General features: G+C 44.6%; 1 protein-coding gene across 2 annotated transcripts in view; it reads right to left on the bottom strand.

The window, feature by feature from the left end:
• Positions 1-27,420, bottom strand: part of LRRC49 (leucine rich repeat containing 49) — a 171,606-nt gene that overhangs the window by 93,459 nt on the left and 50,727 nt on the right. For both annotated transcript variants that reach the window (XM_040415768.1, XM_040415769.1), the window contains 3 exons: positions 19,222-19,333; positions 16,617-16,820; positions 14,854-14,920 (listed from right to left, as the gene is read on the bottom strand). In XM_040415768.1, the coding sequence (XP_040271702.1) occupies positions 14,854-14,920; positions 16,617-16,820; positions 19,222-19,333 (383 nt within the window). The remainder of the gene's footprint in view (positions 1-14,853; positions 14,921-16,616; positions 16,821-19,221; positions 19,334-27,420) is intronic.

The following is a 27,420-nucleotide window of genomic DNA, read 5'->3' as shown; positions in this document are numbered from 1 at the left end:
GATTAATTTCTACGTCACATTCAGCTAACCCTATTAAAAGTATTAATCACAATTAATAGCTTCTTGCTTTTCCTAGTCTCACGTGTCCGCCGCCTCACTTAAGGCCTATCTTTGAGACTATACATTCAATCCCTTACCACCTTCTGTCACCTTCAGATTTATTGAATCCACTCTTTACAAAACCCCAGGTCAACAAACATGCCGCGGATCCCATCATCACATCCCGCCTAGACTACTGAAGTACTGTCCCATGCGGCAGCACTCTATTCACACCATGTTTAGAAGCCAAACTCCCAAAATATTTGCCAAATATATCAATGGGGATCCATTATCCCGATGAAGGCAAAAAATTGTCCTTTTCGGCCTCCTTCGGGGTCCTATGTACCCTTTTTTTGCAGTGTGTACAGTACAGAAACATATACAGCATGGTATACTTTTTTTTTTTTATGAAACTTTATGGGCAACTATCCCATTGTATATCTACACAGTAGGTGACACACCCTTCCATCAGAGGTAGAAGTCGAAAAACCTCCTTGACATATACCTTCAAAACAAGACATTATTCAGAGCCTAAACGTGGGTTTACACTGCCCGATTGTCAGCTACTGTTCTAAGAATGCTAAGGCTGGAGATAAAACCGTAGCATGCTGCGGTTTTATCTTTTGCCTGATCAGTCAAAAAGACTGAACTGAAGACATCCTGATGCATCCTGAACTCATTGCTCTCCATTCAGAATGCATTAGGATAAAACTGATCAGTTCTTTTCCGGTATTGAGCCCCTAGGACGAAACTCAATGGCGGAAAAGAAAAACGCAAGTGTGAAAGTACCCTTAAAGTGAATCTGTCACCTGGTTTGAAAATATTAAAGGGGTTGTCCGAGTTATGAAAAAAAATAATATAGCACTGAAAATCTGATATATAACTGAGCTAAGCAAGTTTTATGCAAAAAAAATATATATATTTCCTCATTTTCCTTGTTCTTTTCTGGCCCTTTGTTTACATGCAATAAAAACAATCTTTGCCCCTCCCCCTGCACTGCTAAGGGAGTGAATACAAGAGCTGCCCTGAGTGACATGTCTGCCTGCTGGGAGACTCTGCAGCATGTTGTATGTGTAGGACTACAAGTCCCAGCTGTATAATGACACTGCTAAGGGAGTGAATACAAGAGCTGCCCTGAGTGACATGTCTGCCTGCTGGGAGAGACTGCAGCATGTTGTATGTGTAGGACTACAAGTCCCAGCTGTATAATGACACTGCTAAGGGAGCGAATACAAGAGCTGCCCTGAGTGACATGTCTGCCTGCTGGGAGACTCTGCAGCATGTTGTATGTGTAGGACTACAAGTCCCAGCTGTATAATGACACTGCTAAGGGAATGAATACAAGAGCTGCCCTGAGTGACATGTCTGCCTGCTGGGAGACTCTGCAGCATGTTGTATGTGTAGGACTACAAGTCCCAGCTGTATAATGACACTGCTAAGGGAATGAATACAAGAGCTGCCCTGAGTGACATGTCTGCCTGCTGGGAGACTGTGCAGCATGTTGCATATGTAGGACTACAAGTCCCAGCTGTATAATGACACTGCTAAGGGAGTAGATACAAGTGCTGCCCTGAGTGACATGTCTGCCTGCTAGGAGACTCACCAGCATGTTGAATGTGTAGGACTACAAGTCCCAGCTGTATAATGACACTGCTAAGAGAGTGAATACAAGAGCTGCCCTGAGTGACATGTCTGTCTACTGGGAGACTCTGCAGCATGTTGTATGTGTAGGACTACAAGTCCCAGCTGTATAATGACACTGCTAAGGGAGTGGATACAAGAGCTGCCCTGAGTGACATGTCTGCCTGCTGGGAGACTCTGCAGCATGTTGTATGTGTAGGACTACAAGTCCCAGCTGTATAATGACACTGCTAAGGGAGTGAATACAAGTGCTGCCCTGAGTGAGATGTCTGCCTGCTGGGAGACTCTGCAGCATGTTGTATGTGTAGGACTACAAGTCCCAGCTGTATAATGACACTGCTAAGGGAGTAAATACAAGAGCTGCCCTGAGTGACATGTCTGCCTGCTGGGAGACTCTGCAGCATGTTGTATGTGTAGAACTACAAGTCCCAGCTGTATAATGACACTGCTAAGGGAGTGGATACAAGAGCTGCCCTGAGTGACATGTCTGCCTGCTGGGAGACTCTGCAGCATGTTGTATGTGTAGAACTACAAGTCCCAGCTGTATAATGACACTGCTAAGGGAGTGAATACAAGAGCTGCCCTGAATGAGATGTCTGCCTGCTGGGAGACTCGGCAGCATGTTGTATGTGTAGGACTACAAGTCCCAGCTGTATAATGACACTGCTAAGGGAGTGAATACAAGAGCTGCCCTGAATGAGATGTCTGCCTGCTGGGAGACTCGGCAGCATGTTGTATGTGTAGGACTACAAGTCCCAGCTGTATAATGACACTGCTAAGGGAGTGAATACAAGAGCTGCCCTGAATGAGATGTCTGCCTGCTGGGAGACTCGGCAGCATGTTGTATGTGTAGGACTACAAGTCCCAGCTGTATAATGACACTGCTAAAGGAGTGAATACAAGAGCTGCCCTGAGTGCTGGGAGAATCAACAGCAACTTGTAAGTGTAGAACTACAAGTCCCAGCTGTATAATGACACTGCTAAGGGAGTGGATACAAGAGCTGCCCTGAGTGCTGGGAGAATCAACAGCAACTTGTAAGTGTAGAACTACAAGTTCCAGCTGTATAATGACACTGCTAAGGGAGTGGATACAAGAGCTGCCCTGAGTGCTGGGAGAATCAACAGCAACTTGTAAGTGTAGAACTACAAGTCCCACCTGTATAATGACACTGCTAATACACACAGGATCTTCCCCCTACCTTCTTGTGCAATGCTCTCTCTAGTATGTCAGATCATGTGCCCAGAATTGTCTCTCACTGCCTGCAGTCTGTGCAGCTGAAGGGGTTAAGAATCCTAGCAGAGAGCAGACGGCAGTGAAGGGGGCGTGGCCAGCACAGTGACGTCTCGATTACAGGCTTGTAATCAGAGCAGGGAGAGAAGCTGACATCACAGGTCATGTGACCCTCAGTCAAATCTGAGAAACCAGGCACTGCAGATAAAGTGAGTTAATTGGAAAGCTGTTACATTTGCCCAGTTAGGAACATAGAAAGAACAGAAAAATAACTCGGATAACCCCTTTAAGCTCTCACCATTGCCATGTGTAATAAAATACCTTCTCTCCTGCAGTGATTTTCTTTCTTATTTTCATGCTGAATCTTCGGTTAGTCCGGTTGAAATCTCGCGCAGGCGCAGTACCGCCTACTGCCTGCGCGATCCGACCGCTCCTGAGGGCAACAGCCTCAAAAGTGTCACTGGGTATGCGCAGAGCCCAGTGACGTCTTCTTATCGCTGTTGCCCTCAGGAGCGGTCGGATCGCACAGGCAGTACTGCGCCTGCGCGAGATTTCAACCGGACTAACAGAAGATTCAAGGTGCCTGGTTTGAATGAATTAACTGACGTAGCAGAGGGGGCGGCGCCGTTAAACTAGGCTGTGGGACGATACTACATAGCGACGAGGCTTGCTTTGGCTATAAACTAAGGCCGTCTAGGCACTGCAGGGGGGGCGTTACTGGGCTCAGAGGGTGAAGAATAACACCCCTCTGGGCACCTTCAGGGTTCATTTGCATAACACAAAGATCGCTTTTTTAGCAAAATTAATACATGAAAATAAGAAAGAAAATCACTGCAGGAGAGAAGGTATTTTATTACACATGGCAATGGTGAGAGCTTAATATGGTGAAACCAGGTGACAGATTCATTAAGCACGCAGACACAGGAATGTAAATGAGTAGAAAATCAACAATGAGTCATTCTGAATCTGTGTCTAGGCTATCCAGGCATGACAGTACTTTAGAGCAGCTTTCCCTTTCATGAGTAGAATACTGCAGGCATACGTCTCTATATCTGTGAGCAGACTTGTGCGGTTCATACAACAAATACAAAAAAAAAAAGATTAGCGATAACAGGCACATGATAGGAGGGCAAATTACAGTAAATGTGCAGTGTCACTCACCTGCGAGCATACATGGCAGGTGGAGAACTATTCAAGACGGACATCAGGCAAATCTCAAACATGCAAATAATAGTAAATGTGGTCTTCAGCATTGAACACCACATCCACAGACATTACATTCACGGCACACAATGTATAGAATAGTAAATCATAGCTTATTTGACAAGTTGATATTAGTCAAAGTGCTTCAAGGGATTGTCCGCGCTTTTACTATTGGTGACGTATCCTCAGGATAGGTCATCAATATCAGATCGGCGGGGGTCCGACACCCGGCACCCCCGCCAATCAGCTGAGGAGACTGCGTGCGCAGACCATAGACAGCAGCAGTGGAGACAGGAAGAGAGAAGGTAGATGGCATGTGCGCGCTGTGTCCTCATACATCTGATCGGCGGGGGCAGTGTCGGACTGGGGTGCCTAGGGCCCACCAGTGGGAGTCATTCTAGGGGCCCACCCTACAGCTGCCATAAACGGAAATATTACTTGTTCATTTTTTGGGCTTACATACATGAATCTTTGCAGTTTAGTACACAATACAGTTTTCAAAACAGAATGGTATTGTGCACTGCACGATATCAAAGTGTTTATCATTAAGCAACTCATTGTAGTTGATAATTTATCTGTTATTTACAGTCAGTAGTAGTTTGGATAGCACTCACACATGGAAATTCCTTATCCTTGATGAACCACCCTTTCCCTCATCCTAAACAATATCCAAAGTAAAGTAAATGTTTGTCGGCATCTTCAAATAGAAAAGTGTACTGGAGTGAATAGGCCACCATGTAACCATCACTATAGGGTCTTTCTCAAGTGTCTTGACCACTTGAGTAAGACCCTATAGTAGTCGATACGTGGTGGCGAACGCCGTATTCACTCCAGTAAACTTTTTCATTTGAAGATGCCGACAAACATTTACTTTACTTTAGGCTGACAGTTATTTTTTTTCTGTCTTTGCTATCATGGTGGTATCCATGTATGATGCAGATCCAAAATAGGGTCATGTGCATGAACATCCGTACACAAACCATTCATTTGTGAAACAAAAAAAATCATGTTTTAGTGTCTCCATAGTCTGAGAGCCATAGTTTTTTCAGTTTTTGGGCGATTGTCTTAGGTAAGGTATCATTTTTGTGGAATGAGATGACGGTTTGATTGGCACTTTTTTAGGGGGCATATGACTTTTTGATCGCTTGCTATCAAACTTTTTTCGATGTAAGGTGACAAAAAATGGCTTTTTTGACACCGTTTTTTTTTTTTTCTTTTTTTACGGTCTTCACCTCAGGGTTTAGGTCATGTGGTATTTTTATAGAGCAGATTCTTATGGACGCGGCGATACCTAATATGTCTCCTTTTTTTTTTTTTCCATTTAACATAAAAAAGCATTTTTGAAACTAAAAAATTATGTTTTAGTCTGAGAGTCATCTTTTTTTATTTTTTGGGCCATTGTCACATGTAGGGGCTCATTTTCTGCGGGATGAGGTGACGGTTTGATTGGTACTATTTTGGCGTACATACGACTTTTTTGATCACTTTTATTACCTTTTTTGGGAAGTAAGGTGGGCAAAATTTCTATTTCATCATAGTTTTTATTTTTATTTTTTTATGGCGTTCACCGTGCGGGGAAAGTAACATGACCGTTTTATAGATCAGGTCATTACGGATGCGGTGATATCAAATATGTGTAGGGAATTTTAATTTTTTAATTTTTAATCAGTGATAAATGTGCTTTTTTATTTAAACTTTTTTTTTTTCACTTTTTTTTTTGACCCAGACCCACTTGGTTCTTGAAGATCCAGTGGGTCTGATGTCTGTATAATACAGTACAGTACACTATATAGTGTACTGTACTGTATTTTCACTTTACAAAGTCTGATTAGACTTCTGCCCTTAGCCGAAGTCTAATCAGCACCATGGACAGGCTCTGATCAGCACCATGGACAGCCTCTGATCAGCACCATGGTGTTGACACTCTGCAAACCACTCGGCCATCCTGAGAGAGGGGGCGGGCGGATGATCGCACGGCCCTCCCGCCCGCACCCCCAACCCCGCTGCGCCCGCCGGCACATAACACAGAGGGCTGCAGGGGGGAAGGTTAAACATAAAATAAAGGCATTTTGAAGTTTCTGATCACTGTGGTCACAGGGATCAGAAACCTCCCGAAAGCGCTGCAAACCGCAGGTCTGAATTGACCTGCGGTTTGCAGCGATCGCCTGGTCATTGACCCTGGGCGCCTGCTGATTGATTTCAGCAGGCATCGGGTTCCGATCACCGCCCGCCGAGCGGCGGTGATCGTAAATACATAGGACGTACCGGTACGTCCTGTATCCTTAAGGACCGGGACATCAGGTCCTGGCATTCTGCTATAGGTTCTGATTATAATGGAACGCACAGACGGAATGCAAAACGGAAACCTTTAAGAGGCATTCTGTTTTGATCCGTCATAGTAGAAGTCTATGGGCAATCATAACGGATCCTGGCAACAGTACTTTGTTTTCCGTCTTGCATAACGGAAACCAGACCAGACGGATCCGTTATACTTGCCCATAGACTTCTATTGTGACGTATCAAAATGGAATGCCTCTTAAAGGTTTCCGTTTTTCATTCTGTTTGGGTATTCAGTTATAAATGGAGCCTATAACGGAAAGCCAGAACGCAAGTGTAAACCCACTCTTATTTGCATGTATACAGTAATTTTGGTACTGGCAATTGATGGTGCGGGCAGCGGGTGAGAATGCAAGACCTGTGCCCGCATCATAATTGCAACATAAAATGACAGCAAGTTGCAGAAAGGAAAACTACAACTCCCAGCAGGTCCTGAAGGTTTGCATCTGACAAGGCATGCTGGGAGTTGTACTTTTCAAGGGGAAAAGGCAATAAAATGTGAATAATATTTTTTTAATTTACTGGAATTTATGGTATTACCTTTCCGGACTGCCTGGACTAGCCTGAGACAGAGAGCGTGACGTCCACTGCCTCGGCTCTATCTGTCTTGCTCACAGGCAGGAGGCAACTAACTGCTGAGCACCCGCGGCACACTATAAACCCGCCGCTGCGCTCTGCTCTACAGACTCCAGGGCGCGGCGGACAACCTTACTGGCTGCGTGCCTGCGCTGCGTAGGGATGCTCTGTACGGAGAGCGCAGCGCAGGCACGTCACGTATGAGGAGGCAGGGCCCACGAGCAGCGCTGCGGGGAGCGGTCTGGAGAGGAGGGGGCGCTGGGCACTGGCGGGCGGCGGCTATGGCAAGTGAAGTGGCGAGGTGAATGATCATGGCCTGGATCAGTCATCTCGCCACTTATATGACAAGTCTGACTCTGGAGACGTCACTGTCAGTGCTCATTGAAGTGGCAGGCAGCGGTGCTGGCCAGCGGGAAGCTGGAGAGCTGCCTGCCGCACTAATCATTATGAATGAAAATGCCAGGGGCCCACCGAGGGTTTCCCCGGTTTCCCGGTGGGTCAGTCCGAGCCTGGGCGGGGGTGCCGGGTGTCGAACACCCATCGATCTGACATTGATGGCTGGAGAACCCCTTTCAGTATAAAAAAGTAGGATTTGTGTTATCACATGATAAATGTAAAGCCCTTTGGTGGTCTGTAGGGGGGAAATGGCAACATATGGTACTCTATTCCTGGTTAACTGTATGCACAAACTACCTCTATTGCTGATTTCCTGTCTCTGGACATCAAACTTCAAATGACTGGAAATGGGTCAGCGAGAAATAAAGTATACCGAGAACTACATTTACAAATCTCAATTTGCCCTGCCGTCAAACAAAACTCATTCCTTATTTAATCCTTTATTAAAGGGAACCTGTCACCAAGATTTTGGATATAGAGCTGCGGACATGGGTTGCTAGATGGCTGCTAGCACATCCACATTACCCAATCCCCATAGCTCTGTGTGCTTTTATTGTGTAAAAAAAACCGATTTGATACATATGCAAATGAACCTGAGATGAGTCCTGTCCCTGACTCATCTCACGTACAGGACTCATCTCAGGTTAATTTGCATATGTATCAAATCGTTTTGTTTTTTACACAATAAAAGCACACAGAGCTATGGGGACTGGGTATTGTGGATGTACTAGCGGCATCTAGCAACACATGTCCTCAGCTCTATACACAAAATCCAGATGACAGATTTCTTTAATGCTTCCTCAAACCTTCTAATGAACTTTACACGGAACCATTAAAGGGGATATGTCAAAGGAAAATGACCTATTTTTTTAAATCCCGTTTTTATACACATTTAAAATATTTTTAATTTTCCATGTCAATATCTATATATAAACAAAACCCATAAAATTCTGCAGTTTTTGCTCTGACCACTAAGCATGATAATAGGTGCCACTTCTGTATGTCTGTACAGATCACTTTACTGCAGTTACCTGCTTATCTGTCATTCTAATCCTGCCTGTAATCATATCATCTCTATGTACAGATAAGACATGATCCACCATTCATAATAGCTGGTTGTCAAAGCTTATCTACTCTAAGTATGCCTACAAAACTCTAAAAGAAGTCAACAAAGTCCACTCCAGACCAATGTGTCTATGGCCCCTGTGCATAATCATGTCCAGGAAATAGAATTTAAAAAAATTTGTAATCAGAAAATAAAAACAGTTTAGAAAAAAGGACACATGTCGCTATCTGGTTTTAACTGGTAGAAAAAAAAATTTGATGACACATTTCTTTTAACCAACACTACTAAGATTAAAGGGGTTGTCCAGGTTCAGAGCTGAACCCGGACATATCCCCTTCTTCCCCTACACAGCCCCACTGACATGAGCATTGGAGTATTTCATGCTCCGATGCTCTCCCTTGCACCACACTGTATCGCGCAGGGCAAGGGCTGTTCGTTTGTATTTTTACACTGCTAGGCGGAGGCTTTCACCTAGCAGTGTTCCCGATGACGATACCAGCATTTATGGGTCAGCTTTAGTGCTGCCCTAGCCATTTTACAGGATAGGGCAGCACTAAATCCTGCCCATTAGTGCTAGTGATTTCACCAGACTCACTGCTAGGTGGTACCCTCCAACTAACTTACCCATGGAGAGCCCGGTACGTCACCGGATCTCCAGAAAAAGCCTTTGGCTTGCGCAATTCAGCGCAGGGCAAGGGAGAGCATAGGAGCATTAATTACGCGGATGCTCATGTCAGAGGGGCTGAGTGGGGGATATATATATATATATACATATTTGTAACCACTTTATCATTGTAGACTTTTCCTACTCATTTAGGCTACTTTCACACTTGCGGCAGTGTGATCCGGCAGGCAGTTCAGTCGTCGGAACTGCCCGCCGCCTCCGACGATCTGCATGTGACTGAAAGCATTTGTGAGACGCATCCGGATGCGGATCCGTCTCACAAATGCATTGCAAGAACGGATCCGTCTCTCTGCTTGTCATGCGGACAGACGGATGCGTCTTGTAACTTTTTTCACATTTTTACCGGTCTGCGCATGCGCAGACCGGAAGGACGGATCCGGCATTCTGGTATTTGCACTAATACATTCCTATGGGGAAAAATGCGGAGATAAAACCGTAGCATGCTACGGTTTTATCTTTTGCCTGATCAGTCAAAATGACTGAACTGAAGACATCCTGATGCATCCTGAACGGATTACTCTCCATTCAGAATGCATGGGGATAAAACTGATCAGTTCTTTTCCGGTATAGAGCCCCTAGGACGGAACTCTATGGGCTCTTTCACACCTGCGTTCTTGTCTTCCGGCATAGAGTTCCGTCGTCGGGGCTCTATGCCGGAAGAATCCTGATCAGGATTATCCTAATGCATTCTGAATGGAGAGAAATCCGTTCAGGATGCATCAGGATGTCTTCAGTTCCGGAACGGAACGTTTTTTGGCCGGAGAAAATACCGCAGCATGCTGCGCTTTTTGCTCCGGCCAAAAATCCGGAACACTTGCCGCAAGGCCAGATCCGGAATTAATGCCCATTGGAAGGCATTGATCCGGATCCGGCCTTAAGCTAAACGTCGTTTCGGCGCATTGCCGGAGCCGACATTTAGCTTTTTCAGAGTGGTTACCATGGCTGCCGGGACACTAAAGTCCTGGCAGCCATGGTAAAGTGTAGTGGGGAGCGGGGGAGCAGCATACTTACCGTCCGTGCGGCTCCCGGGGCGCTTCAGAGTGACGTCAGGGCGCCCCACGCGAATGGATCATGTGATCGCATGGATCACGTCATCCATGCGCATGGGGCGCTCTGACGTCATTCTGGAGCGCCCCGGGAGCCGCACGGACTGTAAGTATACCGCTCCCCCGCTCCCCGCTCCTACTATGGCAGCCAGGACTTTAATAGCGTCCTGGGTGCCATAGTAACACTGAAAGCATTTGGAAGACGGTTCCGTCTTCAAATGCTTTCAGTACACTTGCGTTTTTCCGGATCCGGCGGGCACCTCCGGCAACGGAAGTGCACGCCGGATCCCAACAACGCAAGTGTGAAAGAGGCCTATGCCGGAAAAGAAAAACAATAGTGTGAAAGTACCCTTACATGTGTATTTCTCTCCCCTTTTCTCAAAAGTGGTTTCCCAGAGCCAACAGTTTTTCCAGAAACAGTGCCACATCTGTTCATGGGCTGTGTCTGGTATTGCAGTTCAGTCCAAAACTAGATTCATACTCTGATTTTCAGTTTTCAAATTAAGTCTACATATCTACAACATTTAAAGGGAGTCTGTCACCAGAGATCTCCCTAAATGTTATTATAGTTCTTGTTAATATGCAAATTAGGTGTTTGTTGCAATCAGGGCATCACTGTTGCTCTCATAGCACCAAATCCCTCCAGCCCCCGCCCCTCCTGTGGCAATCCCTGCCTTAGCCACTTTGATTAACAGGGCCAGGCAGTGGCAACGTAATCTTGCCTAACCCTGTGTTCTCACACATGCGCTGTTATTTCGCATATCAGCGCATGCGGAGTACAGCCTGGGCCAAAAACAAGTGTACTGAGCATGTGCCAATGACATATGCCTCCACCCAGAAGGCAGGTGCAGAGGACAAGGTGGAGGCTTACATCATAGGTACATGTACAGGTCTCTTGTTTCCCACCCTACTGAGAATCAGGACTGTACTGCACATGTGCCAAAACACCGAGCCAGGCGAGGCTACGTTGTCACTGTCAATCAAAGCCGTGAAGAAGGGACTGGCAACTTAAAGGAGCGGAGTTTCAGGGTAACATGAGCAATGGAGACGCCCTTGCTGCACCAAACTCCTAATGTGCATATTAAAAAATATCATGATTCGGGAAGCTTGTCCAAGATGAGCTTATTACAACTTTATGGTTGCTTGTCCCAGTCAGACTATTTCCTCCAGTTCTGGTAGAGGTGGGAACAGGGTCAATCTACATTTCAATCTCCTACTCACTCCTGACTAAAGAATTATAGACAAACTAAAATGTTCATCGGCTTATCATAAGGAAGAGAACTGAACTGTCTGCAATTTCTTACAATTTCACTAGATAGAAAAGGCAAGCTATGGGGGGACCAAGTACATTCAGTTCCAAGATTATCCATGTAAGCTTGCACCTGGGCCCCCTTTCTGTACATGATCTGGAGGTACTGGTCTAACTTTTTTTCGCAGTTCACAAAAGACAGGTATATAGCCAATACGGTCATGCAATATCCATATCATTATGCCAGAGTGTGCCAATGTAATGCGGTATACAAGTAATAGCTCTACACAAGGCCACAAAATATTGCAGGTACCATAGTATTAAGCATAGTAACATACAGTGCAGAAACAAATACTGCAAAACCATTGCCACATAATGCTAAAAGACTCCTACAGAACATTGTTCTACAGTGCCAACATAACTGTGCCAAAGGGGAAAAAAACTGCTATACAGTATCCACATTACAGTGTAATATGCTGACCACAATACAGTGCCATTCACTGGCAATGCCAAGGGGTCTTCTTTCCAGAAGCAGTACCATTCTTGTCTAAGGGGTGGCACCAAGTCAACTAAGAGGTACCATCAATGTCAGACAAACGTGTAACATGTCTAGCAAGATGTGCCAAATTTATCATACAGAATGAGCAACATTTATGCATTTGGCACATCTACGGAATATGCTGTCTGAATGTAGAACTGAAAAGGGAAACCAGCAGGCATGAATGACAACGACTGGCCGTGAAAGGTCCATCTGCTGGGACAGGATGGCAGTGTCACTTTTGAACAGAAGCCTGGGGAAGCAACATACGTGGGGCCTCTTGTGGGCTGCCAGGAGAAGTCAAGATTAATGACCAGCTGAAGTCTGAATTCAAAATGTGGGCGTCCAGACACGGCTTATCTCAACTGAAGTACCAGCCCTGTAAGAAAGATGCTTTCACTCGGATGTCCTCCTCACACTTGTATGAAGATCAGTCCAGCCCCTTGTGCCTCTGCTATTTTGGAATCCGGACAGGCAAAAGCTATTCAAATTTACATCAGGTTTCAAGTAACACGCGCCCAATAGGTTTCCATCCTCTATATGTTTTCCAGTGAGGAGATCAGTGGTGGTCTGAGATCACACACATCAACAATGTGACATTATAATGAATCTATGACAGAAGACAATTTTCACTGTATTTCCCGTTTATTAATCTTTATTTTCATGACTGCACATTTTTTATTCTATTTCATGAACATGATTATGTGGGCGGCCATCTTGCCTGAACTGTTCTTAACAGCATTTAGAGATATTCTTTACAGCTGCCACTATGGACTATAGAAACAAGAGAAAGGAGGGGAGCTCATTGACTTCTATAGGAGAGCTTTCTAGACAGGGCAGATTATTATTATGTATTTTCAAATGCCATTAATTCCAGGGCGCTATACATCTACGGGTACAGCTACACGGCGCAGTGTAGCGGTTATCCCATAAAAATGGAAGGGGTTGCAGCACAAGTCACACGTCTGCCACTGCAACCCCTGAACTATAAAAAAAAAATCCCCAAAATCCAACAGCGCTCATTCATTTAGAAGGGGTAACTGCTACACTGCAATTCCACTGCGATCCTGGACACGACAGCTGTTGTGCAACCAGTGTCGCCGTGTAGCCCTACCCTAAAAGGGGGAATACATACATACATAGTATAGAACAAAACAAGAACAATAAGCATGGACTGATTAACAGAATAGTAAAGAGGTGGGTGAGGCCCCTGACCACGAGAGCTAACAATCTACAAGGGAAAGTAAGTTGAGACAATCACCTAATAGGAATGGTGAAACCTGTGGCGTTATCTATATGTAGGTGATATTTGTTATTGTAATTCTGTCTGTGATGATAATGAGATCACTGCTAAGAAGTTATGTGTACAGAACAGGAATAGTCAGCCTATTATTGTCCTTAGTGAAAATTGCAGGATATTAGTTTTTAACCCCTTAGTGACCACCCATACACCTTTTTACGGCGGTCACTAAGGGGACAGGCTGGGTCGCCGCCTTTTTATGGCGGTCTGGTCTACGCGCAGCACGGGTCCCCCATGCAACGGAGAGCGGGGGCTCGTCTCATACATGAGACCCGTGCTCCTGCTCCAACAGCCTGGACTGGTATGAGTGCCGATCCAGCCTGTTTAAACCCTTACATGCCACAGACAATGGCGTCCGCTGCATGTAAGCAGTGACAGAGGGAGCAGACTCCCTCTGTCTCCCATCGGGGTGCCAATGGGAGACAGAGGGAGTCTGATGTGCAAAGGCAGACTGGGACCTGGTGTAAGCGCCAAGTCTGCCTTGAGTGTTTTGCAGAGAGACACAACATGCTGGTCAATGTCTGTAAAGCACTGACTATATAGTACATTGCATTTTAGAAGCAATCAAAAGATTGTTATAGTCCCCTTGTGGGCCTATTAAGGCTAGGTCTACTCGACGACGATTTTCAATGAAAACAATAGCAAAAATAAAATCTCCCCCACGTCTGGTATTGCCGCTTGCGTAGCGACCCGCACTACACAAATATCTTGTAAATTATCCCGTACGGTGAACGTTGTAAAAAAAAAAAAGCCAGAATTGCTCATTTATTCTTAGTTGCCAAAAAAAAACGTAATAACAAGCAATCAAAAAGTGTTATTTACCCCAAAATGATACCAACTAAAAATAGTCCCGCAAGAATCAAGCCCTCACAAGACAAGTTATGGGTCTTGGGATGTGGCAATGCAAAAAAAATTTCTTCTTTTTAAAAAAAAGGGGTTTATTGCACAAAAGTATTAAAGCATAAAAAAACAATATGTATTTGGTATTGCTGCAATCGTACTGACCCAGAGAATAAAGATATTATGTTATTTATGCCGAAAAATGAACGCCGCAAAATTTGTAACGTAAAAACTCAGTGGCAGTATTGCTGTTTTTTTCCAAAATTCCTCCCACAAAGGGTTAAAAGAAAGTTATGTGTACCCCAAAATGCCACCGTTAAAAACTACAACTTGTCCCGCAAAAAACAAGCCCTCATATAGCTACATAGAAGGAAAAATAAAAAAAAGTTATAGCTCTTGGAAGGTAACGATGAAAAAAAAGGAAAGAAAACTCTTGGTCAGTAAGACCCAAAAATAGGCTGGTCACTAAGGGGTTATATATAGATAGTGACATTGAAAACTAAAAATAACATCACCAATAATCCTTAAAAATATGTATAACAGTTGGAAATTTTATGATGACACATTGCCTTTAAACATATGCTAGTAGGCCTAGCTTTGTAGTGGATAACCCACTAGGATGTCCATGCACCCTATGTATTGCTACAGTGTAATTCTTATATATTTTCTTCTATATACACAGTACATAGATATTTTGGACAATTACCTGATTGCCATGGAGATCAAGAACATCAAGATTTTTAAGATTTTCCAAATTTGATATTTTCTGAATCCTGAGAGAGTTAAACCAAGAAAATAGTCAAACATTGTTCATGTAGGAACTGGTTTGGTTCTACACACACTTTTTACATTTAGCTGCTAGCAATGCATTATAGTCTGCAAAACCGTCCAGAATTCATGAATAATAGACCATAATTCCTGGTTTGCACAATGATAGTGGAAAGCGAGGACATACAGACTGGTATAGTATAAAGCCACACACGGGAGAGGCCTATGGCCAAGGGCACATATAACCTGAACGATGTCACCACTTGTCTTTGGACTTCCTATGCACTGCCCAAGGATTGAACATTACTGTCCATTGATCCAACGGAAAAGTAAAAGATAGTGTTGAAGATTCTACCATATTTAAGAGGGCCTAGAAAGGTGGCGAACCTATGGCACGGGTGCCAGACGCTCCACTCAGAGCCCTCTCTGTGGGGACGCGCGCCCTGGAAAAAAATCTATGATGTACCCATATGCCTTAGACTTTTCCTGCCATTCATCAGCGCAGGGCTGCACTATGAACGGCACAGGCAGCGCATTGAATGTAGGCAGGTTATTATAGCTACATGATAAAGTACATGGAAGATAAATAAGTGGGTTTTGAATTGCAGTTTGGGCACTCGGTCTCTAAAAGGTTCCCCACCACTGGCCTAGAAAGGCGGCTATGGATGTCTGAGCACTGTGTAACGCCCAATGTTCATCATGTCTGCCAGTGAGATACTTACCAGAGAGGCACACAACTGCTATGGGGCTGTGCACTGAATGGTCAAAGCAAACTATATGTAGCTGCCACCACTTCACTATTAGCTGCCTGAATTCATCTGCAGTTATCTCCCCTATAGTGGTAAATACTGGCAGCCAGAACAATATGGTGGTCCCTCAAGTTACAACGGCCTCAGCTCACTTTCCAGGGAGACTGAAACCAAATTCAATGTACAATGCCACAGACAATTAGGATCTGTGGCGTGTATGATTGGTTGGAAGAGCCAACCAATCAGCATGCAATGATAGGCTGTCTAGTAGCGCCCTCTACAGTGCTCCATGTTGTGTCCTGCTCTTTGGACACCAGGTGAGGGTAGCCTCCCGCTATTGTGTACTGTGCTTCACCCTGAAGAAGCTCCTATCCTCAATATAGAAAGGGATTTCCAGCTTCCAGCAGCTATTTCTTTGTTTTATTATGTAAAGGTGTCCTGTATCTACAATATTAATCTGTTCAGAATTATTGAATCTTTATTTTATTCCTATTTTGAGTTGACCTTTAGAGGCTTTCAAACCAATGACTAGTTTTAGCAATTTTAACTTGCCCAAAAGGGTTTAAAGGGTTTTCCAGCCACAGACTGACCAGAATGCGGTGAAAAAACTCCCACCATGGGAGTTTCTTACTTTTTTGGGTTTCTTACTTTATGGGTTTCTTATGGGTTTCTTACTTTTTGGGTTTCTTGGGTTTCTTACTTTTTTCCACAGTATCCTAAGCAGTTTTACATATATTTTTTTAGGCCTGGAAAACCCCCTTGAATATTGTAACTTCAGGGACCTCTGTATAATATATAAATCAGAAAAACAGAGCCCGTATATATTCTATAAATGCCTACAGTGGGACACCCCCTTTATAAAATGATTCATGTAATGCAATTCCTAGTAGTCTGGATACACATATAAAGTAATGGACACTTATCCATATAGGTGAAAATTGTAAACACATACCTGTTTTTACCAAGCATAAGCACACGTAAAGATCTCAAAGAAGACAGGCCATTTATTTCTTCTATCTGGTTATCATAAAGATCTATGAATATTAGACGGTTAAAGCTTGAGAGATTCTGGATTGTTGTTATAAAGTTGTGCTGAAGATATAATAGCCGGAGCTGTTCTTCTCCTTCTATTACAGGGAAGACTGTGAAGCCTTGCCTTTAAAAAGAGAAAAAATATATATAAGACCTTATAAAGTGGTGCTTCTCATCCAAGGGAGTGGGCTCAATCATAATTTTGCCATGAAGAAAGAATGGAATCAAAACTTCCCCCAAGAGCAACTTCTCCAGCATGATGGAGGACCATGTCACAAGGCAAAAGTGATAACTAATGGTCTCAGTGAACAAAACATTGAAAATGTGTCTCCATTGCCAGGAAAACTCCCCAGATCTCCATCCCATTGAGAACCTGTGATCAATCCTCGGTAGACAAACAGAAACCTGGAAACTGTGATAAACTGGTAGCACTGATTAGGCAAGAACAAGTTGCCATCAGTCAGGATTTGGCCCAGAAGCTGATATCCAGCATGCAAAGCTGAACTGCAGAAGTCTTAAAAAAAAGTATGGTCAACACTGGGAATATTGAGTCTTTGCATAAACTTGATGTATTTGAGAATAAAAAAAACTACTTAAGCTACTTTCACTCTTTCGGTAGCCTTTTATGTGCTACCGCAAGTCCACCGTGCCGCCGGAAGTCCGCTTCGGCCCCATACACTATAATGGGGCAGGCCGGAGGTTCGGCTGCAGCACGGCAAACATGCCGAGAGGCAGCCGGACAAAATCCGCAGCGTGCTGTAGTTTTATTCCGGCCGCCTTTTGGGATGTTTGCCGTTCCTCAGACGGACCTGCGGCCCGCTCTCATTATAGTGAATAGGGTCAGAGTGCACTTCCGTTGGCACGGTGGACTTGCGGTAGCACAGATCCGGCAGGCTGTTCCTCCGCCGAAACAGCCTGCCGGAAAAGGCTACAGCAAGTGTGAAAGTAGCCTTATGAAATGCGTATTATTGTACTTCAGTATATCATGGAAACAACTAACAAAAAAGATCTAAAAACACTGAAGCAGCAAGCTTTATGAAAGTCAAAATTTGTGTCAGCCTGAAAACCTTTGGCCTTGACTGTATACTCAGGTCTGCAGATTGCACTCAATTGTAAAGGGAATGACACCAATAATATCACTCTGTTGCTACTTCAGCACCTCCCTAATATAACCTTTAAACCACACGGTATATTTCTTGTGGATTTTACATATGGACTCTGCAGCAAAAATCCGCTACAAAGTTAATTAAAATGCATATGAATAAGGTTTTACAAAAGCGTATTCACATACTGTAGAAAAAAGCCTTACAGCATTGAGGGCATGCTGTGGTTTTCTTCCAAATTTATTACAGATCCTCTTCCCTTTCACACTTCCTCTTGTACAATTGTGTTAAAAAATATAGCAGTGTGTTTACAAAAGTGAATAAAGCTCAAAATCCTTCTAATAGCTTTTATTTCCATACACACAAATGCATTGGGAACACTACACATTCTATTCCAAATCAAAACATGAAGAAAGATATATCAAATTTCTGTTTTCTCAAAAAAAAAATAGCAGTGTTTGTATTCTTCTTTACAAACTCAAACATTCACTATAAACTGAAAAAGGTTTGAAGATTTTGCTTTCCTTTGAATCACTTAACTAATATTTAATTGTAAAACCAATGTTTCTGAGAACTGCTGTACATCTGTGTTGCATGGAGTCAACCAACTTCTGGCCCCTGTGAACAGGTATTCCAGCCCAGGATGATTGGACCACATTCCACAGTTCTTCTCTATTCTCTTATTCCAGACCCCCATTCACTCCCAAATTCCTGGTAGGCCTGGTCTCCTCATCCTATATTCAATAGAAACTGCCCTTAACAAGGTTTCAAATGATTTCGACTTTGATTCTTCTGGATCTTTCTGTGGCGTTTGACACTGTAGACCACCAACTCCTACTAAGCATGCTTCCAATCGATTGGGATTAAAGGGAACATGGTGTTTGAGTGCTGGAGGAGCTGAGCAGACTGGTATGTAGTTTTGTGGGAAAAGATTCAGTATAACTTGTATTTTATTCATTTTTATATTCCTGCTCATTCTGGGCTTTGAAGTCAAGGAGGCCCCTCTTCATAACTTTGCTGATATGGGGAGGAGGAGAGTTTAAATAGAACAACAGTCAAGTATATAATACACATCTGAATGGCATGGGTAACTTTGCCAAAGCAGTCTTTTCCATATTATGTTGAACAACCGAAGGCCAGAGACACATATACCGTATATATTTTTCACCAGTTTCTGGTATGAAACTTTACCACTGGACAGATGGTTCATATCATAAGTGTATCGTGTTAGACCCAGGCATAGAGCAGTATTATGCTGAGTAAAAACTGTTTACAGTGTATAGCATATGTTTGGCCCAAACCTTACTGCAAACAGCTGTCCTTTATTAGCCATTCTATGCAACCCCAGATAAGGTCACCCACCGGCTGTTATAACCGTGGACTAGGCACAATCAGTATGTGCACTCATTGTCTGCTGCTTACCTCTCCAAATTGAGTTTGTCTGGGCTGACTGCTTTCTCCTCCGCTGTGCGGTGCACAACAGGACATCCAAGTTCAGATCTTGATAGAGTTTTCAAACAATGAAAATGGTTTACTGAAAAAAAGTCAAACAATACAATTTCAATAAAACAGTCCATGAACACTGTATGAAGTATAGAAAAAAAAACAATCAGACTTTAAAGAGTTCTAAAGTTAATCGTAAATCTTTAGAGAGGTTTAATCATGACAAGAAAATAGAACTATGTAATATTAATCCGAGCTACATCAAGGGACATGTATAGCTATATGTACAGTTTCTCTTTAAAGGATATGGACACACTAATTTATTTATTTTGTGGAGAAAATAATTTCTCCAATTGGTTGTGTTTATTTTTTTATTTTCGTTTTTGTTCTACAGCCTGCTGTGCTTCCTATGCACAGCAGGCTGCTTTCAGTGAGTATACAGAGAATCCGTCATCTGACAGATTTTCTGTAACTCCTCCTGTGTGCACACGGGAGCGCGCACTGTCTTGCTCTCCTTCCTCCTCCCCCCCCCCGCGGAGATCCTGTGTGCACCATGAGACCCTTTGTGCTCCCTGAGATCTCCTCTGCACCTTGAGATCCCCTCCTCGCGGACCCCCGCCCGCAGCTGTACACTATACAGTGTACTGCAGTGTATTGTAAGCCATCAGACCCACTGGATCTTCAAGAACCAAGTGGGTCAGGGTCCCAAAAATGTAAAAAAAAAAAGGTAAAAAAAATAAAACAAATTAAAAAAACCTTCTTCCTATATCCACACATAATTGGTTAAAAATGTAAAAAATAAAAAACACTAAACATTTTTGGTATCGCCACGTCCGTAAGGACCTGATCTATAAAAGGATCATGTTACTTTTACTGCACGGTGAACACCATAAAATGACCTGCTCTAAAAAATTATCACATGATCTACCCTGTCAGGTGAACATTGTAAAAAAATAAATAAAAATGTGCCAGAACAGCCATTTTTTTAGTTACCTTATGCCACACACACAATGGCAGCACATCAGGCCAAATATAAATATGGAAGTGCAGGCCAATGGATCCGGCAACAAATCTCCACTTATCAGACTCCTCTCTTACTTCCCCCTTACTTGTTCACTAATGGCCCTTTACATAGGACAACTATCTAGCAGATTGTCAGGAACGAAGCATTCCTTCCCGACAATCTGCTGATCATTAGCGGAAGAGACCACTGCTATTACATGCAGCAATCTCCTCCAGAGTATGGGGAGGAGCGATCGCTAATGCCATAGCTCTTCTGTCTCGTTGTTTACACAGCACAATCTGCCACTGGGAAGCTATGATCTTTAGTGCTGCTCAAAAGATACAATTACCTGATGAACAAGTGTTTTGCTCGTTCACTAGGTAATCAGCGGTGCGTTCATTGCTCGTTGAAGGATCAGATTATATCTGCAGCCTATATATGTCTATAGAGAGGGGAGGGGGAAAAGGAAGAGGGATGACCTGCTGCTGAGAGACATACAAATTATGCTGCTGGTTAGTAAATAATGTACTATGTTGTTTTTATACATAGTTCTTCTGTAGAATGTCCTCCAAGCTGCTGCTTCTAATGGTTTGCTATATAGAGACAGTGGAGCAGAATCTCCAGTTTAGGGCTCTTTCACACTTGCGTTGTTGTCTTCCGGCATAGAGTTCCGTCGTCGGGGCTCTATGCCGGAAGAATCCTGATCAGGATTATCCTAATGCATTCTGAATGGAGAGAAATCCGTTCAGGATGCATCAGGATGTCTTCAGTTCCGGAACGGAACGTTTTTTGGCCGGAGAAAATACCGCAGCATGCTGCGCTTTTTGCTCCGGCCAAAAATCCGGAACACTTGCCGCAAGGCCGGATCCGGAATTAATGCCCATTGAAAGGCATTGATCCGGATCCGGCCTTAAGCTAAACGTCGTTTCGGCGCATTGCCGCATCCGACATTTAGCTTTTTCAGAGTGGTTACCATGGCTGCCGGGACGCTAAAGTCCTGGCAGCCATGGTAAAGTGTAGTGGGGAGCGGGGAGCAGTGTACTAACCGTCCGTGCGGCTCCCCGGGCGCTCCAGAGTGACGTCAGGGCGCCCCAAGCGCATGGATCATGTGATCACATGGATCACGTCATCCATGCGCATGGGGCGCTCTGACGTCATTCTGGAGCGCCCGGGGAGCCGCACGGACTGTAAGTATACCGCTCCCCCGCTCCCCACTACTACTATGGCAACCAGGACTTTAATAGCGTCCTGGGTGCCATAGTAACACTGAACGCATTTGGAAGACGGTTCCGTCTTCAAATGCTTTCAGTACACTTGCGTTTTTCCGGATCCGGAGTGTAATTCCGGCAAGTGGAGTACACGCCGGATCCGGACAACGCAAGTGTGAAAGAGGCCTTACTCCCTGTGTACTCTTTGGGAGACATCATAACAGCTAAACCAACCACTAGCACAGGGAAAACTGAGAATTAGAGATAAAGACTGCAGAGGGCAAACTTCAAAAATACAAATGTCATATAATGGCCAGATATAACACTACTCCTTATTAACCCACACATGAAAACATATCCTGAGAAGTCACTTGATACAACAGCTACACCTTAAAGAGCTTTTCCAATAGAGAACAATCATCATCTATCCACAGGGTGGATCACTGGGATTCACACAGTTGGGACCCTCACTGATCACGAGAACGGGTGAACTGTGTGAATGGTGGCGGTGCGCATGCCTGTCCACTGCTATATTCAGTTCTACAGGCCTGACAGAGATAGGCTAGCACTGTACTTGGCAGGCAACCCATAGAAGTGAGTAGAGAGATGGTCACACATGCCCACCACTGCTCCATTCAGGGGCTTGGGAATCTAATTATGGGGGTCCCAGCAGTTGAACATTCTGCAATCATACATTTATTATACAATTTAAAAAAATTGCGTGGTCACCAAGGGGTTAAGAGAAATGAAACTTATGCATGCTTACAAAGTAATATAAGGCATTTGTATATTAGGACAAGTGGTCCCTTAAGATACAATGGCCTCAGGATACAATATTTTCACAATGGTCTTTTCTGGGCCATGGTAAGTTCAAACTAGACTCAACGTACAATGCCCCAGACTCAGATCCAACCAATCAAGACCACTTCTCTGGTAAAATAGCTAGATTAGTTACTAGTTAGCAGCTATTCCTGACTGTTATATGTAAGGACTTGTTTTATCCGTCTTGATTATCTGCTTATTTTTCTTAAATCTTAATTTTCTCTTATCTTAAACAATATTTTGGGGCTTTGGAACCGATTACTCAGCTTACAATGGTTTCAACATAAAATGGTCGTCCTGGAACCAATTGTTATTGTAACTTGAGGAACCAGTGTATATCCATAGCCTCGAAAATTACATATTTTTACACATATGCACATATACATGTTCTTGGGTGCAGCCAAAATTAAACTATGTAATATAGTAACATAGTATATAAGGCCGAAAAAAGACATTTGTCCATCCAGTTCGGCCTGTTATCCTGCAAGTTGATCCAGAGGAAGGCAAAAAAAAAAAAATGTGAGGAAGAAGCCAATTTTCCCCACAAAAAAATTCCTTCCCGACTCCAATCAGGCAATCAGACTAACTCCCTGGATCAACGACCCCTCTCTAGTAGCTATAGCCTGTAATATTATTACACTCCAGAAATACATCCAGGCCCCTCTTGAACTCTTTTAGTGAACTCACCATCACCACCTCCTCAGGCAGAGAGTTCCATAGTCTCACTGCTCTTACCGTAAAGAATCCTCTTCTATGTTTGTGTACAAACCTTCTTTCCTCCAGACGCAGAGGATGTCCCCTCGTCACAGTCACAGTCCTGGGGATAAATAGCTGATGGGATAGATCTCTGTACTGACCCCTGATATATTTATACATAGTTATTAGATCTCCCCTCAGTCATCTTTTTTCTAAGGTAATTAACCCTAATTTTGTTCATCTTTCTGGGTACTGTAGTCCACCCATTCCAGTTATTACTTTAGTTGCCCTCCTCTGAACCATCTCCAGCTCTGCTATGTCTGCCTTGTTCACAGGAGCCCAGAACTGTACACAGTACTCCATGTGTGGTCTGACTAGTGATTTGTAAAGTGGTAGGACTATGTTCTCATCACGGGCATCTATGCCCCTTTTGATGCAACCCATCATCTTATTGGCCTTGACAGCAGCTGTGTGGCAATAGTTTTTCCAGCTTAGTTAGCTGTTCACTAAAATTATCTGCCCAAGCCTCCAGTCTATCCAGATCCATCTGTAGTAGTATACTGTCCTCTTCAGTGTAAATTACTTTACACCAAGCATGTCAAACTCAAAGGCTAACATGGGCCAAAAAACCAAAATTTAAGTTTATGTGGGCCGCATCAAAAAAAAAAAAGAAAAATCGTACATTTTCATAGAACAACATTGTTGTTTCATGACTGCTGACCCCCAACATCCCGTTGCCCAATAACACAAGTGAGACCTATATATATATATATATATATACAAATATTAAACTTCACTATAAGACGCACCTAGGTTTTTGAGGAGGAAAATAAGAAAAAAATATTTTTAACCAAAAGTTGTGCTTTTGGTGGGCTTTGAATTAATGGTGGTCTGTGCATGACACTATTATGGGGGATCTGTGGATGACGCACTGTCATGTGGGGGATCTGTGGATGGCACTGTTATGGGGGACCTGTGGATGGCACTGTTATGGGGGATCTGTGGATGGCACTGTTATGGGGGATCTGTGGATGGCACTGTTATGGGGGATCTGTGGATGGCACTGTTATGGGGGATCTGTGGATGGCGCTGTTATGGGGGATCTGTGGATGGTGCTGTTATGGGGGATCTGTGGATGGCACTGTTATGGGGGATCTGTGGGTGGCACTGTTATGGGGGATCTGTGGATGGCACTGTTATGGGGGATCTGTGGATGGCACTGTTATGGGGATCTGTGGATGGCGCTGTTATGGGGGATCTGTGGATGGCACTGTTATGGGGGATCTGTGGATGGCACTGTTATGGGGGATCTGTGGATGGCACTGTTATGGGGGATCTGTGGATGGCGCTGTTATGGGGGATCTGTGGATGGTGCTGTTATGGGGGATCTGTAGATGGCACTGTTATGGGGGATCTGTAGATGGCACTGTTATGGGGATCTGTGGATGGCACTGTTATGGGGGATCTGTGGATGGCACTGTTATGGGGGATATGTGGATGGCACTGTTATGGGGGATCTGTGGATGGCACTGTTATGGGGGATCTGTGGATGGCGCTGTTATGGGGGATCTGTGGATGGTGCTGTTATGGGGGATCTGTGGATGGCACTGTTATGGGAGATCTGTGGATGGCACTGTTATGGGGGATCTGTGGATGGCACTGTTATGGGGGATCTGTGGATGGCGCTGTTATGGGGGATCTGTGGATGGTGCTGTTATGGGGGATCTGTGGATGGCACTGTTATGGGAGATCTGTGGATGGCACTGTTATGGGGGATCTGTGGATGGCACTGTTATGGGGGATCTGTGGATGGCACTGTTATGGGGATCTGTGGATGGCACTGTTATGGGGGATCTGTGGATGGCGCTGTTATGGGGGATCTGTGGATGGCACTGTTATGGGGATCTGTGGATGGCACTGTTATGGGGGATCTGTGGATGGCACTGTTATGGGGATCTGTGGATGGCACTGTTATGGGGATCTGTGGATAGTACTGCTATGGGGTGGGATATCTGTGGATGGCATTGTTATGGGGTGGGGGGATCTGAGGATGGCATTGTTATGGGGTGGGGGATCTGTGGATGGTGCTGTTATGGGGGATCTGTGGATGGCATTGTTATGAGGTGGGGGATCTGTGGATGGAACTGTTATGGGGTGGGATATCTGTGGATGGCATTGTTATGAGGTGGGGGGATCTGTGGATGGAACTGTTATGGGGGGGGATCTGTGGATGACACTGCTATATGTCATCCACAGATCCCCCTCATAACAGTGTCCCCCAATACACCGGCCCTCTGCTCACCGAAGTATTTATAAACGTGAATCCTTATCCTGTTATTAAGTTGACCTAACGCTGCCCTCTCCCATGTTCCCAAGTTCCCCTGTATCCCCATAGCACTTACTTAAGCTTCAATAGCAGGCAGAGCGGACGGCAGCAGTAACGTCACTCACTGACGTCGCGCGTCTGCTCCGCCTGCTTCATTCATAAAGTGGGCGGAGCAGGCGCTCGACGTCAGTGAGTGACGTTACTGCTGTCGTCCGCTCTGCCTGCTATTGAAGCTTAAGTAAGTGCTATGGGGATACAGGGGAACATGGGAGAGGGCAGCGTTAGTTCAACTTAATAACAGGATAAGGATTCACGTTTATAAATACTTTGGTGAGCGGCGGGGCCCGGTGTAAGAGTACAGTGACTGCACCGGGCCCCGCCCCTAGTTACGGACTCCAGCCCCTCCTCTCTCCCGGCTCATACATAGCAGTGCATCTTTGCCGGGCCGCAAAGATGTTCATTGCGGGCCGCATGTTTGACACCCATGCTTTACACAGTTTAGTGTCATCTGCAAAAATTGATACTTTACTATGCAAGCCTTCTACAAGATCATTAATAAATATATTGAAGAGAATAGGGCCCAATACTGACCCCTGAGGTACCCCACTAGTGACAGTGACCCAATCTGAGTGTGTACCGTTAATAACCACTGTTTTCTATCCCTCAGCCAGTTACTTACCCACATACAGACGTTTTCTCCCAGTCCGAGCATTCTCATTTTATATACTAACCTTTTATGTGGTACAGTGTCAAATGCTTTGGAGAAGTCTAGATATACGACATCCATTGATTCGCCGCTGTCAAGTCTAGAACTTACCTCCTCATAGAAACTGATTACATTAGTTTGACATGACCGATCCCTCATGAACAGTGATGGCCAGTTCGCCGTGTTCGCCCGAGAACACATGCGAGCGGCCATCTTAACTGACAAGTCCGGTGAGGCACAGGTAGGCCCTTACCTGTGCCTGTGCGCGAGTCGGTCTGAAATGAAATGCGGTCTCCGGGTGCAGGCAGTTCCGAGAACAGCCCGATGAAGGCCCCCGGTGGCTGTTCTCGGAACTGCCTGCTCCCGGTAACTGCATTTCATTTCAGACCGGCTCGCGCACAGGCACAGGTAATGACTTACCTGCGCCTCGCCGGACTTGTCAGTTAAGATGGCAGCTCACATGTGTTCGCGGGCAAACACGGCGAACTGGCCATCACTGCTCATGAAGACATGCTGATATGGCGTTATTTGCTTATTTACGTTGAGATGCTCTAATATAGCATCTCTTAGAAAACCTTCAAACAGTTTACCACGACAGATGTTAAACTTACCGGCCTATAGTTTCCAGGCTCTGTTTTTATACCCTTTTTAAATATGTGTTGTGTATATTGCTCAATATTTTTAGAAAGAATGGAAAAAAGTGAAAACAGGAAATAGTTTCTATTACAAAAGTAATTTCTCCTGTTTAGGGACAATTCACACGTCCGCAGTGTTTTGCGGCTCTGCAAAACACCGGGCCGGCATCGCAATAGAAATGCCTATTCTTGTCCGCAGCTGTCCGGAAATGCGGATGCGGACAGCACACTGTGTGCTGTCCGCATTTTTTCCGTCTCCATTGAAAATGAATGGGTCCGCACCCTTTCCGCATAATTGCGGAACTGATCCGGATCCAAAGTGCGAACGTCTGAATGGAGCCTTAAAGGGGTTATCCTGGAAAAAGATAATGATGACTTATCTTAGGGATCTGCTGTTTCAGGGAAACGCTGCGTTCACCAGAGCTCTGGTGAGCCTTGTAGACTCCCAGGAGCTTTCCAAGGACAGCGCCATACATTGTATAGTGGCAGTGCCTGGTATTGCAGCTCATCCCTTGAATATGGGCTGAGCTGCAACTAGGCTATGTGATAGATGTCACCGGCCTAGGAAGAGGCCGCAGCAGTTACAGAGTGCCTAGCCTATTCTAACAGCTGATCTGCTTGGGTCCCTGGTGTCGCCCACCCCTCCCCCCCCCATCTCCCATATTGAGGATGGGTCATTAAAGGGGTATTCCCATCTGAGACAATGGGGGCATATCGCTAGGATATGCCCCCATTGTCTGATATGTGTGGGTCCCACATCTCAGACCCGTACCTACACTGAG

The sequence above is a fragment of the Bufo bufo genome, chromosome 1, assembly GCF_905171765.1.
Source record: "Bufo bufo chromosome 1, aBufBuf1.1, whole genome shotgun sequence".
NCBI lineage: Eukaryota > Metazoa > Chordata > Amphibia > Anura > Bufonidae > Bufo > Bufo bufo.
Note: the sequence above shows the minus strand (reverse complement) of the source record. Positions and strands in the feature narration are given on the sequence as shown.